Genomic DNA, 17,334 nt, shown 5'->3' with positions numbered 1-17,334 from the left:
TGGCATCAGTTTTGGGATAGGGGGGACCTATACCGTTGGGATGGTCTCCACCTGAACCGAGCTGGGACCAGTGTTCTGGCGAAAAGAGTAAATAGGGTGGTCAATAGGACTTTAAACTAGAGATCGGGGGGGGGGGGGGGGGGGGGGGAGTCAGGGAACCAAGAGGTGAAGTAATCAATGGGAAGCGTAGCTGCTTAGGAATACAAAAAAGCACGAAAAGACAGAACTCAGGAGAGGTTACGATAGTCCCCATCCCACAAAATATGACACAGTGTATGGAAAGGCTCAGTAAACCAAGGTCTACCACACTAAGAAAACAAAAAGGGATGGTCAATAGAGAATTAAAGGTGCTATATTTAAATGCGCACAGTGTACGGAACAAGGTAGATGAGCTTGTGGCCCAGATTGTGACTGGCAGGTATGATGTGGTAGGCATCACAGAGACATGGTTGCAGGGGGTTCAGGACTGGCATTTAAACATCCAGGGATTCACAACCTATCGAAAAGACAGAGAGGTAGGGAGAGGGGGCGGGGTTGCCTTGTCAATTAGGAATGAAATTAAATCAATAGCACTAAACGACATAGGGTCAGATGATGTGGAGTCTGTGTGGGTAGAGTTGAGGAACCACAAAGGCAAAAAAACCATAATGGGAGTTATGTACAGGCCTCCTAACAGTGGTCAGGACCAGGGGCACAAAATGCACCACGAAATAGAAAGTGCATGTCAGAAAGGCAAGGTCACAGTGATCATGGGGGACTTCAATATGCAGGTGGACTGGGTAAATAATGCTGCCAGTGGACCCAAGGAAAGGGAATTCATTGAATGTTTACAGGAGGGCTTTTTGGAACAGCTTGTGATGGAGCCCACGAGGGAACAGGCCATTCTGGACTTAGTGTTATGTAATGAACCAGACTTGATTAAAGATCTTAAAGTAAGGGAACACTTAGGAGGCAGTGATCATAATATGGTAGAATTCAATCTCCAATTTGAAAGAAAGAAGGTAGAATCAGATGTAAAGATGTTACAGTTAAATAAAGGTAACTACAGGGGCATGAGGGAGGAACTGACGAAAATCGACTAGGAGCAGAGCCTGGTGGGAAAGACAGTAGAACAGCAATGGCAGGAGTTTCTGGGAGTAATTGAGGACACAGTACAGAGGTTCATCCCAAAGAAAGTAAGGTTAACAGAGGGGGGATTAGGCAGCCATGGCTGACAAAGGAAGTTAGGGAATGCATCAAAGCAAAAGAGAAAGCCTATAATGTGGCAAAGAGTAGTGGGAAGTCAGAAGATTGGGAAGGGTACAAAAACAAACAGAGGATAACAAAGAGAGAAATAAGGACCGAGAGGATCAATTATGAAGGTAGGCTAGCCAGTAACATTAGGAATGATAGTAAAAGTTTCTTTAAATACATTACAAACAAAAGGGGACGGAAAAGGTAAACATTGGGCCACTCCAAAATGATGCTGGTAATCTAGTGATGGGAGACAAGGAAATAGCTGAGGAACTAAATAAGTACTTTGCGTCAGTCTTCACAGTAGAAGACATGAGTAATATCCCAACATTTCAGGAGAGTCAGGGGCAGAGTTTAATATGGTAGCCATCACAAAGGAGAAAGTGCTAGAGAAACTAAGAGATCTAAAAATTGATAAATCTCTGGGCCCAGATGGGCTACATCCTAGAGTTCTAAAGGAGATAGCTGAAGAAATAGTGGAGGCGTTAGTTATGATCTTTCAAAAGTCACTGGAGTCAGGGAAAGTGCCAGAGGATTGGAAAATCGCTGTTGTAACCCCCCTGTTCAAGAAGGGAACAAGGAAAAAGATGGAAAATTATAGGCCAATTAGCCTAACCTCGGTTGTTGGCAAGATTCTAGAATCCATTGTTAAGGATGAGATTTCTAAATTCTTGGAAGTGCAGGGTCGGATTAGGACAAGTCAGCATGGGTTTAGTAAGGGGAGGTCGTGCCTGACAAACCTGTTAGAGTTCTTTGAAGAGATAACAAATAGGTTAGACCAAGGAGAGCCAATGGATGTTACCTATCTTGACTTCCAAAAGGCCTTTGATAAGGTGCCCCATGGGAGACTGCTGAGTAAAATAAGGGCCCATGGTATTCGAGGCAAGGTACTAACATGGATTGACGATTGGCTGTCAGGCAGAAGGCAGAGAGTTGGGATAAAAGGTTCTTTTTCGGAACGGCAACCGGTGACGAGTGGTGTCCCGCAGGGTTCAGTGTTGGGGCCACAGCTGTTCTCTTTATATATTAACGATCTAGATGACGGGACTGGGGGCATTCTGGCTAAGTTTGCCGATAATACAAAGATAGGTGGAGGGGCAGGTAGTATGGAGGAGGTGGGGAGGCTACAGAAAGATTTAGACAGTTTAGGAGAGTGGTCCAAGAAATGGCTGATTAAATTCAATGTGGGCAAGTGCGAGGTCTTGCACTTTGGAAAAAAGAATAGAGGCATGGACTATTTTCTAAACGGTGACAAAATTCATAATGCTGAAGTGCAAAGGGACTTGGGAGTCCTAGTCCAGGATTCTCTAAAGGTAAACTTGCAGGTTGAGTCCGTAATTAAGAAAGCAAATGCAATGTTGTCATTTATCTCAAGAGGCTTGGAATATAAAAGTAGGGATGTACTTCTGAAGCTTTATAAAGCATTAGTTAGGCCCCATTTAGAATACTGAGCAATTTTGGGCCCCACACCTCAAGAAGGACATACTGGCACTGGAGCGGGTCCAGCGGAGATTCACACGGATGATCCCAGGAATGGTCGGCCTAACATACGATGAACATCTGAGGATCCTGGGATTATATTCATTAGAGTTTAGGAGGTTGAGGGGAGATCTAATAGAAACTTACAAGATAATGAATGGCTTAGACAGGGTGGACGTAGCGAAGTTGTTTCCATTAGCAGGGGAGACTAGGACCCGGGGGCACAGCCTTCGAATAAAAGGGAGTCACTTTAGAACAGAGATGAGGAGAAAATTCTTCAGCCAGAGACTGGTGGGTCTGTGGAATTCATTGCCACAGAGGGCGGTGGAGGCCGGGACGTTGAGTGTCTTTAAGACAGAAGTTGATAAATTCTTGATTTCTCGAGGAATTAAGGGCTATGGAGAGAGCGGGTAAATGGAGTTGAAATCAGCCATGATTGAATGGTGGAGTGGACTCGATGGGCCGAATGGCCTTACCTCCGCTCCTATGTCTTATGGAATTAATTAATTGGGATTAAATTGATCGTTCAACCAATCCAAGAATCGATGTGCAAAATCCCACCAGAAATGGCAGAAATTTTCAACTCTCTGTGGAATTAATTAATTGGGATTACATTTTTAAAAAAAATACATTTTATTAAAGTTTTCAAACACAATTTTTCCACTTTACAAATCAACATAAGAGATAACACAATAACTAACAAGTAACATTATTTAAATAAAATAGTGAACTAGCAAAGTAACAAGAAACCTTGGGAGGACCATCATCTTGACTGCCTGCACTCTGCCCGCCAGTGAGAGCGGCAGCATATCCCACCTCTTGAAATCCTCCTCCATCTGCTCCACCAGCTGTGTCAGATTGAGTTTGTGTAGAGTTCCCCAGCTCTTGGCTACCTGAATCCCCAAATATCGGAAGCTCCTTTCCACTCTCCTTAACGGCAGGGCATCTAACCTCTTCCCTGATCCCCGGGGTGTAGTACGAAAAGCTCAATCTTCCCCATATTAAGCCTATATCCCGAAAAATCTCCAAACTCCCTCAATATCTGCATAACCTCTGTCATCCCCTCCACAGGATCCGCCACATACAGCAGTAGGTCATCTGCGTAGAGTGACACCTGGTGTTCCTCTCCCCCTCTAACCACCCCCCTCCATTTCCAAGAGTCTCTCAGCGCTATGGCCAGTGGTTCAATTGCCAGCGCGAACAGTAGTGGGGACAGGGGGCACCCATGCCTTGTTCCCCTATGTAACCGAAAATACTCCGATCTCTGCCGATTTGTGACTACACTTGCCACTGGGGCCCCATAGAGGAGTTTGACCCAACTGACAAACCCCTCCCCGAACCCAAACCTCCTCAACACCTCCCATAAATACTCCCACTCTACCCTATCGAATGCCTTCTCGGCATCAATCGCTACCACTATCTCTGCCTCCCCCTCCGCTGGGGGCATCATTATCACCCCCAACAGCCGTCACACGTTGACATTCAGTTGTCTCCCCTTTGCAAACCCTGTCTGGTCTTCATGTACCACCCCCGGGACACAATCCTCGATCCTCGTCGCTAGCACTTTTGCCAGCAACTTGGCGTTTACATTCAGGAGCGAGATAGGCCTGTATGACCCGCATTGCAGCGGATCTTTATCACGCTTCAGGATTAGTGATATTGTCGCCTCCGACATTGTCGGGGGTAGAGTCCCCCCTTCTCTGGCCTCGTTAAAGGTTCTCGCCAGCAGCGGGGCCAACAAGTCCACATATTTCCTGTAAAATTCCACCGGGAACCCGTCTGGTCCCGGGGCCTTCCCTGCCTGCATGTTCCCCAGCCCTTTAGTCACCTCATCCACCCCAATTGGTGCCCACAGACCTGCCACTTCCTGCTCCTCCACCCTCGGGAACCTTAGTTGGTCCAGAAACTGTTGCATCCCATTTTTTCCCTCCGGGGGTTGGGACCTGTATAGCCTCTCATAAAAGGTCTCAAACACCTCATTTACCTTCCCTGCTCTCCGCTCCGTAGTTCCCGTTTCATCCCTGACTCCCCCTATTTCCCTCGCCGCTATCCTCTTACGAAGCTGGTGGGCCAGCAGCCGGCTCGCCTTTTCCCCATATTCGTATCTCATCCCCTATGCCTTCCTCCACTGTGCCTCTGCCTTCCCTGTGGTCAGCAGGTCAAACTCCGTCTGAAGTCTTCGCCTCTCTCTATATAGTCCTTTGTCTGGGGCCTCCGCATATCTTTTATCCACACTCAAAATCTCCCCCACTAATCTCTCCCTTTCTTGCCCTCTTTTTTCTCCTTGTAAGCCCTAATGGAGATCAACTCTCCCCTAACCACCACCTTCAGCGTTTCCCATACTACCCCCACCTGGATCACACCGTCATCATTGGCCTCCAGGTACCTCTCAATACATCCCCGCACCCTTCCACAGACCCCCTCATCCGCCAGTAGTCCCACATCGAGTCGCCAGAGTGGGCGCTGTTCCCTCTCCTCTCCTAGTTCCAGATCCACCCAGTGCGGGGCATGGTCTGAAACGGCTATGGCCGAATACTCCGTTCCTGCCACCCTCAAAATCAATGCCCTGCTCAAAACAAAGAAATCTATCCGGGAGTATACCTTATGGACATGGGAGAAAAAGGAGAACTCTTTGGCCAACGGCCTGGCAAATCTCCACGGATCCACTCCCCACATTTGCTCCATGAACCCCGAGTACCTTGGCCGCTGCCGGCCTTCTTCCAGTCCTGGATCTAGACCGATCTAACCCTGGATCCAGCACAGTATTGAAATCCCCCCCCATTACTAGGCTTCCCACCTCCAGGTCCGGGATACGTCCCAGCATCCGCTTCATAAATCCCGCATCGTCCCAGTTCGGGGCATATACATTTACCAGCACGACCTCCTTTCCCTGCAATCTACCACTCACCATCACATATCTACCACCGTTGTCCACCACTATATTCCTAGCCTCGAACGACACCCGTTTCCCCACCAATATCGCCACCCCTCTATTTTTCGCGTCCAACCCAGAGTGGAACACCTGTCCCACCCATCCTTTCCTTAACCTAACCTGATCTGCCACCTTCAGATGCGTCTCCTGAAGCATGACCACGTCTGCCTTCAGTCCTTTTAAGTGCACGAACACTCGGGCCCTCTTAATCGGCCCAGTTAGGCCTCTCACATTCCACGTGATCAGCCGGATTGGAACTCTCATCCTTCTTGCGCCTATCTTCCCGCCATCATCTCCCTAGCGCGGGAAAAAAACCTGCGCTTTCCTGGATCGGCCCCACCTCCCATGGCGCAGGTCCCCCATTCCCCATCAACCCCCTCAGTCCCTTTTTCCACCGGCGCCCACATTTCTCAGTGTCCCCCCGCCCCCCCCCCCCCCCCCCCCGTCAAGAGGAGAAAACCGTCTATCATCCCGATACTTTGAACCTCCCATTCCCCAATTTACATTTCTATACATCGACATAGTCGTCTCCCCCACAGCATCAGTCCCTCAGTTCTGGTCCAATTTCTCTTCTTGGATGAAGGTCCATGCCTCATCCGAGGTTTCAAAGTAGTAATGTTTGCCTTGGTACGTGACCCACAATCGCGCCGGCTGCAGCATCCCGAACTTTATTTTCTTCTTGTGAAGCACCGCCTTGGCCCGATTAAAGCTCGCCCTCCTTCTCGCCACCTCCGCGCTCCAGTCCTGATACACTCGTATCACTGCATTCTCCCACCTGCTACTCCGTACGTTCTTGGCCCAGCTCAAAACCACCTCTCTGTCGGTGAAGCGGTGAAATCTCACCACTATCGCCCTTGATGGTTCTCCAGCCTTTGGTCTCTTCACAAGAACCCGGTGAGTCCCTTCCACCTCCAGGGGGCCCCGAGGGGGCCTCAGCTCCCATTAGCGAATGGAGCATCGTGCTCACATAAGCCCCAACGTCAGCTCCCTCCACTTCCTCGGGGAGACCCAGAATCCGGAGGTTCTTTCTCCTCGAGCTGTTCTCCAGGACTTCGAGCCTTTCGATACACCTCTTATGTAGCGCCTCGTGCGTCTCCATTTTTACCGCTAGGCCCAGAATCTCATCCTCGTTCTCAGATGCCTTCGCCTTCACCCCACGGAGCTCTATCGCCTTTTGCGTTTCTTTTAGCCCTTTGATTGCCAATAACATCGGCGCCAGCACTTCCTTCTTTAATTCCTCCACACACCGTCGGAGGAATTTCTGCTGGTCCAGGCCCCATGTCGCCTGGGCTCCATCCGTCGCCATCTTGCTTCTTCCTTCTCTTCAACCAAAAATAGCCCCATTACTATAATAAGGTTCACAAAGCTGGTTGAAATATAACTAAGGGAAGTTTGAATAGTTGTGGCTTGAGTGGAAGGCAAATTACGATTTGCAAAGATTAGCTGATCGACAGAATTTGTGTCAACTTGTTTTGGAACTTCACTCATATCCTGATAAGACACATCAAATCACAATCAGTGCTGCTTTAATATTATCAACAACTTGCATTTACATAGCACTTTCAGCATCTCATCACCATAATCAGGCAGCAGTTGACCCTGAGCCAAAGGATGAAATATTAGGATAGGTAACGGAAATCTTGGCCGAATCTGCAGAATTAGTGAGAAGATAGGAGTCATTAAATTGTTAACCACCTATTCGGACTTCAGTACCATTGAAAACCAACAGAGAAAACAGTGAACATGGTCACCATTCTTCTCCGCCATTCAATGAGATTGTGACTGATCCGATATGATAATCCTCAACTCCACTTTCTCGCTTTATCCTCCTAACTCTTCATTCCCTTACTGATTGAAAGTCTGTCTATCCCAGTCATGAACATACTCATCGACCCAGTCTCCCCAGCCCTCTGCAGTAAAGAATTCCACAGATTCACTATCCTCTGAAATAAGAAATTCCTCCTCATCTCTGTCTTTAATGGACGACTGCTTACTCTGAGATTATGCCCTCTGGGGCTAGACTCTCCCACAAGGGGAAACAACCTCTCAGCATCTACCCTGTCAAGCCCCCTGAGAATCCTAGATGTCATAATAAGGTCACCTCTCATTCCCAAATCCATCAAAATCTGGACATGTTTATCATTGTTCACAATATATGTCAACCTAGCTCAGTTGACATCATTCTTCCCTCCTCGTCAGAAGATTTGAGTTCAAGCACTGTTCCAGAACTTGAAAACAATATGAGGGAGCACTGCATGGCAGGAGGTGACAACTTTCAGATGTGGGACCAAACTAACATCTGGTCTATCTATTCTGGTGATTCAGGATAATCATCTTATTGCATTGTCTAAAAGACAGCAGGTATCTTCATCTCATATCCAGGCCAATGTCACTCCCTCAACCAGCACCACCAAAAAGAAATGAACTGATATTCACGTACTGTCATTTATCAGATATTGTTGTACTTAATAATGGTTGTAGTGTTTGTATAAGAATCACATAAGCTCAGAGTAATTAATTGTACATGAGGTGCTTTGAGTTATTTCTGAAAAGGCACTAATTGAATGTAAATCTTCTTTCACTGAATGCCAGGCGTCGTTTATTTCGGACTGTCAACTTTCAGTGTTTTATAATTTGGCTATTAGCTAATAAAAAAATGCCTCCCTTGTTTGTTATACAGCAAAAAATTGTTTAGGGTTTATAATTTGAAGGCAAAAGAACTACAGTATGAAAGTCAAGGAGACACCATAAGAGGTGCTTAGGTAGAATTTCTACAGGCTTATAAAAACAAATTATCTATATTATTACGTAGCGGATGGAAATTTTTTAATTATTCAGCATCTGACGGAACCAAATAAACTATTTAGCTTTTGTGCCATTCTGTTTCACTACCCAATAGCTAGAGACAGGTCTTAAATACATATAATATGATAGAGCTGATTTTAATGTCGCAGAACGCCCCACAGTTCTGAAAGGGGAGTGAAAGTATACCGAGTGTTTGTCAGAAAATTAGGTGTGAGGATCAAAGACCTGGGAAAGAGTTGCATTAAGAATGCAGAGAGGAGTGATGAGCTTTAAAGTTTTTTAAAGTTCAGAATGCGGCTGAAGATTTTACCAACAATGCAGGATGCGGGGAGGAGAGTGGAGGAAGAGCTCAGAAGGAGCAGAGAGAGCTGAGTGGGGAGCGGAAATAACAAAATAACAACCCAGAATTTCCATGTTGGTGATCGGATGACTTAAAATCCCTGGTAGAAAGCTCACCACTTGTGCTATTCCCAAAATTCCTCCTTGCAATACTTCTCCAGTTGGATTTCCATGAAATTCTTTGTCCAATCTATAAACTCTCAGCATTCACTCAATCATATTTTTCACATAAATAATAAATGGTCTTACTTCACTTTACAGTACAATGTTTCAGCATTGCCAAAACACACTTGATTTTCAAAAAAATGTTTTGGTAGCCTTCACAGTGAGTGCCGCCAGTTCATTTAACCATGAACAGCGTTGTTCCAAGTCTGCTGCTGTCTTCACCAGCAAAAGATTTCTGCGCAAGCACACAGAGCATGAATTACGGCAAGCTGATCAATCAAAAAGGTAGAGCCCTGGCTGATTTATCTCTTGCTTGCTATCAGTGCTGAGAACAGTTGTAGCAGATCCAACCAGCAGCTTCGGTCCAGACCAGCTTACTCATTAAGGTATCGGGATTAATCCCGAGGTCTTCTGGCCTGAATAGTCCAGGAGTACATCAGGCAAATCATTTGTCCACCAACTATAATCCAAGCTATCAGCACCTACAAATTAGCAGTCCCGCAAATCTGCTTTTGGTTCAGACCAGCTCACTCAGCATTAACTTGGGAGTTCTTGTATTTGCCTTTCTCAGTTTCAATGGGAATAGAGAAACTCAAAGAGTTTTAGTCAACATGGTTTCTTACTTGTATATTGAACAGAGAAGATAACCTGTAGTCCAACATGCTATCACAAAATATGGGTCTCCAGGGGTGCCTGGAAATGCTCACCAGATAGCCAGAATTACAGCAAGCTCCTCTGCACATAGGTCTGACGTATTGTGCTCCTCGGGGTCTGCCAGTTTAATTGAATTCAGCAACGTGTCATCACTCAGTTCAAGGTTCTGTTGGCAAGAAGGACGACACTGCATCTTTATATTATTTGTGACATTCATCGGGTTCAATTTTAGCTCCTGAAAAGGATTTTAATACAACAATAACTGGAATTTAAAATAGTGCTTTTAAATGTAATAAAACATCCCAATGCACTTTTCAGAGTTTACTAACGCAAAATTTGACAGTAAGTAACGAAAAAAGTTTAGGGCAGATCCAAAAAGTATGGGGTTCTACATAACCAGTCAGCTAGTGCTAAGAAATATCATCAGTACGTATAATGTGACTGTCAACATGGTAAGGAAGCTTTTTCTGTTTGCCTCTCTAATGAGGGAAATCGATGGGAGGTAATATCTGAAGAAGCTCTGAATGTTCTGCAATGGTTCCTTCATTCCTTCCAGTTAATGCAACAATCACACGAGCGCCTAGACTCGAAGACCAGTAATTGAAATATCTTCAGGACAACCCTGATAGCCGCTTTTGACAAATGCCTCACATCCTTCCTGATCCCCTCTAAACTCATTCTGTTCCTTTTTAACAATATACACTTCACATCCAAGTCTTTCACAATTGAGAATTCTTCGTAGTTGGGGAAACCTTCGATTTGCACAACACCCTTTAATTTACAAACACGTATCTGGGACTCTGAGCAGCTTTGCTGCTCTCTCCTGTGCCAATCACCCAAACACACGGCCAACCAACCGAACTCCTGCTAACTCTTTCCTATTTTGTAGGCTTCTACCTTTCCTCCCACTCACCAAGTCTCTGCATCAACCATGGAATCTCTCACAAAGGCCCCAGATAAAACACTGCGTGGGAACATGGTCTATGTTTCTCTTCCTTAACTCTGGGAAGGTGATGTTAACTATAACATCTCAAAACATTGCACTGGATCATACCTGGGATCCTGCTATTCTGCATGAGTCAAAGACAGTTGTGCTCCAAGTTTTTATTAGATGCTATTTCTAACATCATAACCATTGGTTTGTCTAATGTAACATCCTACTAATTTCCCTCCCATCCATGTCTTTGCTGCCCCTGTACTTGACTATTCCAATGTTCTCCTGGCTGGCCTCCCATCTCTTTTGTTTAATTTAGAGTGCCCAATTCTTTTTTTTCCAATTAAGGGGCAATTTAGCATGGCCAATCTACCTACCCTGCACATCTTTGTATTGTGGGGGTGAGACCCACGCAGACAGGGGGAGAATGTGCAAACCCTACACAGACAGTGACCCGGGGACAGGATCGAACCGGGGTCCTTGGCGCCATGATGGCCTCCCATCTTCAACCGTACATAAGCTTGAATTCATGCAGAACTCTGGTCCAATTCTCATTCACCCATTATCCCTGTACTTGTTTGACTGATACTCACAATAGTTGACAATAGCTCAATGATAAAATCAAAACCCTAGCTATTAAATTCCTCCGTGTCCTTGCCCGTCCCCATATCTAGGTGTCCCCAGAACTAAAGAGCTGGTAATTGACTTCAGGAAGCAAAGTACTGTACACACCCCTATCAGCATCAACGGGGCCGAGGTGGAGATGGTTAGCAGTTTCAAATTCCTAGGGGTGCACATCTCCAAAAATCTGTCCTCGACCACCCACGTCGACACTACCACCAAGAAAGCACAACAGCGCCTATGCTTCCTCAGGAAACTAAGGAAATTCGGCATGTCCACATTAACCATTACCAACGTTTACAGATGCACCATGGAAAGCATCCTATCAGGCTGCATCACAGCCTGGTATGGCAACTGCTCGGCCCAGGACCGCAAGAAACTTCAGAGAGTCGTGAACACCGCCCAGTCCATCACACGAACCTGCCTCCCATCCATTGACTCCATCTACACCTCCCGCTGCCTGGGGAAAGCGGGCAGCATAATCAAAGATCCCTCCCACCCGGCTTACTTACTCTTCCAACTTCTTCCATTGGGCAGAAGATACAGAAGTCTGAGAACACGCACGGACAGACTCAAAAACAGCTTCTTCCCCACTGTCACCAGACTCCTAAATGACCCTCTTATGGACTGACCTCATTAACACTGCACCCTGCATGCTTCATCCGATGCCAGTGCTTATGTAGTTACATTGTATGTGTTGTGTTGTGCTGTCCTATTATGTATTTTCTTTTATTTCCTTTTCATGTATTTAATGATCTGTTGAGCTGCTCCCAGAAAAATACTTTTCACTGTACCTCGGTACACGTGACAATAAACAAATCCAATTCAATCCAATCTAGGTGTAAAAGCCTTTATGATCTCCGTGCTCCACCAATTCTGGCCTCTTTGCGCATCCCCGATTTTAATCGCTCCATCCATCAGCATGCTATCAGCTGCCATGGCTCTGGAATTTCTTTGCTACACTTCTGTCTCTCTACTCTCACCTCCTCCAAGATGCTCCTTAAAACCTGCCGCTTTGACCAAAGTTTTGGTCACCTATTCTGATAATTGCTTTGACGGAAAGTCATCCAGACTCAAAACGGTAGCTCTGTTCTCTCTCCACAGATGCTCCACTGGCATTGTTCAGCATTTTCTGTTTTTGTCCTGATAACGCCCTCACTGTCAAAAACCCAGGCAGCACGGTAGCACAGTGGTTAGCACGGTTGCTTCACAGCTCCATGGTCCCAGGTTCAATTCTGGCTTGGGTTACTGTCTGTGCGGAGTCTGCACATTCTCCCCGTGTCTGCGTGGGTTTCCTTCGGGTGCTCCGGTTTTCTTCCACAAGTCCCGAAAGATGTGCCGTTAGGTAATTTGGACATTCTGAATTCTCCCTCTGTGTACCCAAACAGGCGTCGGAGTATGGCGACAAGGGCATTTTCACAGTAACTTAATTGCAGCATTAATGTAAGCCTACTTGTGCCACTAAACATTATTATAAAAATGTTTGTACTGATACTGATCTTGTTTAAAGCCCTGGGATGTTTCGCTACGCTAAGGGCACTATATAAATGCAAGTTTCTCCTGTCTGCCTTCATCCCCAACCCGTCAATGCATCAGAGGTTTTCTTACTTCCATGGACAAGAATATTTCTGTTCATATCCTACTTGCCTTGGTGCTGACCGCACTTCTGTCCCTTAAGTTGCTCGGTGCTGTATGGGACTTATTAGCAACGGAAATCTGGTTATTAATACTAATGTTGAAAAGTTTTATATTTGTCAACCAGGATTTAGCCTGCTTTAACCTTCGTTATAACTTTCCTCTTAGACCATTCCTCGGAGTACTTGAAACTGTTACGACTTTTGAAAAATAAGATTTGAAAATAAACCCCCATAAAATTATAAAAATGTCTGAAGTACAGTAACGTGAAAATCAGATCCCTGTAAAATCTAGCTTGGTGTATTTTTGTCCCATTTTTCCCTCCAATTCGTTTCTATGGTGCTTTGTTTAATGAGAGTCTCTAAACGTAAATTCCAGACGCATTACATGGAATAGACTTTATTTAAAAGCAAGAACTGGTGCATGGCCATTGGCTCCTCTCCAGCGATCACACATCATGCAAGGCAGTAGGGTACAATCAACTCCTGATGACCAGCCATTTAAAGAGTGACTGTGGCATAAACGCAAAACTAATTGCTTTCTCTCAATAAATAATACTCCCACCTCTCAGTGTGCGATCCGGAATTCCTTCACTAGATCTCTCGGTCTCTCTACTCTCATCTCCTCCAAGATACTCCTTAAACCCTGCCGCATCGACCACGTTTTTGGTCATCTGTACTGATAACTGCTTTGACGGAGAGTCATCCAGACCCTAAACGGTAGCTCTGTTCTCCCTCCACAGATGCAGTCAGACCCAGTAGTCAAGTACAGGGCATGGATGAGAGGGAAGTTAGTAGGATGCTAGATTAGGCAAACCAATGGTTATGATATGTAGAAATAGTGTCTAATGAAAATTTGGAGCAGAACCGTCTTTTGATATGCAGGTAAACATGTTCATTGTGCCACAGGTTCACTTCCACCTGACTGAATCTTAGCCACAGTTCCCTTGGAAGGCAACATCAAGTAAAATTTAAGATATTTGTTGAGCTTTTGAGCGCCAACTTTACTTCACAACTCATCAATATTTCTTGTGTGTTAGCAAAGGAGTTCACCAAGATTCATTATTGTTCACTATCGACTGACCAGCAGCATATTTAGAAACATCAATCACCGAAAATGGAGGCTACCACGTCAGAAGATACTGGGAACAGATGAGGCTACTTTTCCTTTGGCAAAGACGTTTGGTTATTTCCATGATCAAGGTATCGGATCAGGCTAGAATGCTGCAGGGTCTCTGGAAGGAGCTGGAGAACACTGCTGTGGCTAATTTACAGTGTACCAAACCACACAGATGTGGACAAGTGATTGAATAACAGGAAACTCATCCTGGAAGGATAAACGCCCGTGCACGTTGCATCTTATTCAGCCTGGCACAGCAACACACACTGTTCTCCAGCTGCGGTACCTCTGAACGGACAGCTCTTCCATAAACTTGCAACGTGGGCACGGATTGAAACTGCACCACGGCGACACTGCATTCATAGATATATAGAACGGGCACCTACAAGTTGCTTTCTGAGGATTCAGGGTGGAGGAGTAAGGAATAGGTTTACCGGCAACACACAAAAGTCTAAGACACCAAAAAGATGTAAGATCGATTTTCGGGTCCAGGTCAGTACCAGAGCAATACACTTTTCTCCGAAACTCCAAAAATTCTTGAGGGCGGGGATGTCAGGAAATTTATGATGCATTACACAGAAGTGTTCCACAACGACTACAGAACACATCTGTGAAAAAGACTGGAACCTTCCAGCTGCTTTGTAAAGTTTCATGGGCTCCAGCAAAAAAATAACAAATGTGCTTATTTAAAAGTCTTGGGGCGATTTTAACCCTTCCCATCACCTTGTACAGACCAGACAGGCGGGAAATTAAAATTCCCCCGTGGGACGTAACTACCAACCCACAAGCCACGACTGAAACCTGCTTTTCTGACCGAGAGAGATGGACATCCACTAGAATTCGGTGAGGTTTAAAAAAAAAATATGCATATGGACAAATCAGGCTCTAATTATATAACCAAAACCAGACTGCGATCTTATCCAGAGGTCTGCGTGGGGAAGCCATTGCGGCTTTTCTGTCAGCCAGCAAAGCAAGAGGAGCAGACAGACCAGGAAATGGCCAAAAATGTAATTTTAGACCATTCTCCACTGACTCCTTACAGTAACCATCAACTTTTTTTTTTTCCATAGAATTTACAGTGCAGAAGGAGGCCATTCGGCCCATCGAGTCTGCACCGGCTCTTGGAAAGAGCACCCTACCCAAGGTCAACACCTCCACCCCAACCCCATAACGCAGTAACCCCACCCAACACTAAGGGCAATTTTGGACACTAAGGGCGATTTATCATCGCCAATCCACCTAACCTGCACATCTTTGGACTGTGGGAGGAAACCGGAGCACCCGGAGGAAACCCACGCACACACGGGGAGGATGTGCAGACTCCGCACAGACAGTGACCCAAGCTGGAATCGAACCTAGGACCCTGGAGCTGTGAAGCAATTGTGCTACCCACAATGCTACCGTGCTGCCATCATTGTAGCCACTTTTCTCTGCTGGGTCATCTTGATTCTAGTCAGCTGATATTGTACACAGTTTCCTCTCCTCTTATACTGGCCCTGTCCCAAGCCCCTGCGGCTATTAATACACTCCCCAAAGAATCCACCCTTGACCCCCCCTCTCCTTGTGAACTACGGGTCCATCTCCAATCTCTCTTGCCTCTCCAAGGTCCTTGAAAATGCATTCACCTCCCAAATCTACATCCATCTTTTCAGCAATTCCATGTTTGAATCATTCCGATCAGATTTCCGTCCCTGCCTTGGCAGTCAAACAGCTCTTACCAAAGTTACAAATAGTGATGGTGACCATAGTGCAGTACCCCTACTCATCTGCCTCAGCCTGTCTACATCCAGCCCTTTGACACATCGACTGCACCATTCCTCTTGCGCTTCTTCTCAGTTTGTCCAGCTGGATGGGAAACCCTCTGTTGGTACCACTTTTACCTATCCAATCTTAGCCAGAGAATCGACTGAAGTTTCTCTTCACACCACCGCACCCACTGCCTCTAGAGATAAGCTCCTGTTTCTCACCTACACGATCCCCCTTGGTGTGGCACCATCATATAAGATATAGGTTCCACATATATTCTGACAATACCTAATGCTATTTCACCACTCCTCAACCCCTTCACAGCCACTGTGCTGTCAAGCAGTTTGTTCTTTATGACCCTTCTGAAAACCAATCTCTGATGAAATTTTTAAACACTCATCATATTTCTCTTTACTTGACGGGATGTTGATTTTTGTCTGAATAGATTCCTGCAAAGTGCCTTAGGGTGTTTTGCTACATTAAAGGTGTCAAAGAACAAAGAAAAGTACAGCACAGGAACAGGCCCTTCGGCCCTCCAAGACCGTGCCGACCATGCTGCCCGACTAAACTACAATCTTCTACACTTCCTGGGTCCGTATCCCTCTATTCCCATCCTATTCATGTATTTGTCAAGATGCCCCTTAAATGTCACTATCGTCCCTGCTTCCACCACGTCCTCCGGTAGCGAGTTCCAGGCACCCACTACCCTGTGTAATAAAACTTGCATCGTACATTGATTCTAAACCTTGCCCCTCGCACCTTAAACTTATGCCTCCTAGTAATTGACCCCTCTACCCTGGGGAAAAGCCTTTGACTATCCACTCTGTCTATGCCCCTCATAATTTTGTAGACCTCTATCAGGTCGCCCCTCAACCTCCGTCGTTCCAGTGAGAACAAACCGAGTTTATTCAACCGCTCCTCATAGTTAATGCCCTCCATACCGGGCAGCATTCTGGTAAATCTCTTCTGCACCCTCTCTAAAGCCTCCACATCCTTCTGGTAGTGTGGCGACCAGAATTGAACACTATACTCCAAGTGTGGCCTGACTAAGGTTCTATACAGCTGCAACATGACTTGCCAATTCAATGCCCCGGCCAATGAAGGCAAGCATGCCGTATGCCTTCTTGACTACCTTCTCCACCTGTGTTGCCCCTTTCAGTGACCTGTGGACCTGTACACCTAGATCTCTCTAACTTCCAATACTCTTGAGGGTTCTACCATTCACTGTATATTCCCTACCTGCATTAGACCTTCCAAAATGCATTACCTTACATTTGTCCGGATTAAACTCCATCTGCCATCTCTCCGCCCAAGGCTCCAAACAATCTAAATCCTGTTGTATCCTCTGACAGTCCTCATCGCTATCCGCAATTCCACCAACCTTTGTGTCGTCTGCAAACGTACTAATCAGACCAGTTACATTTTCCTCCAAATCATTTATATATACTACTAACAACAAAGGTCCCAGCACTGATCCCTGCGGAACACCACTGGTCACAGCCCTCCAATTAGAAAAGCATCCTTCCATTGCTACTCTCTGCCTTCTATGACCTAGCCAGTTCTGTATCCACCTTGCCAGCTCACCCCTGATCCCGTGTGACTTCACTTTTTGTACTAGTCTACCATGAGGGACCTTGTCAAAGGCCTTACTGAAGTCCATATAGACAACATC

General features: G+C 45.9%; 1 protein-coding gene across 3 annotated transcripts in view; it reads right to left on the bottom strand.

Annotated features, from left to right (window-relative positions):
• The window catches only part of ttc27 (tetratricopeptide repeat domain 27), a 328,446-nt gene that overhangs the window by 237,982 nt on the left and 73,130 nt on the right, over nt 1-17,334 (bottom strand). For all 3 annotated transcript variants that reach the window (XM_072512247.1, XM_072512241.1, XM_072512254.1), the window contains one exon: nt 9,661-9,773. In XM_072512247.1, coding sequence (XP_072368348.1) covers nt 9,661-9,773 — 113 coding nt within the window. The remainder of the gene's footprint in view (nt 1-9,660; nt 9,774-17,334) is intronic.

Source organism: Scyliorhinus torazame, chromosome 1, assembly GCF_047496885.1.
Source record: "Scyliorhinus torazame isolate Kashiwa2021f chromosome 1, sScyTor2.1, whole genome shotgun sequence".
Lineage (NCBI taxonomy): Eukaryota > Metazoa > Chordata > Chondrichthyes > Carcharhiniformes > Scyliorhinidae > Scyliorhinus > Scyliorhinus torazame.
The sequence above is the reverse complement of the archived record's forward strand: the minus strand, read 5'-3'. Positions and strand labels throughout refer to the sequence as shown.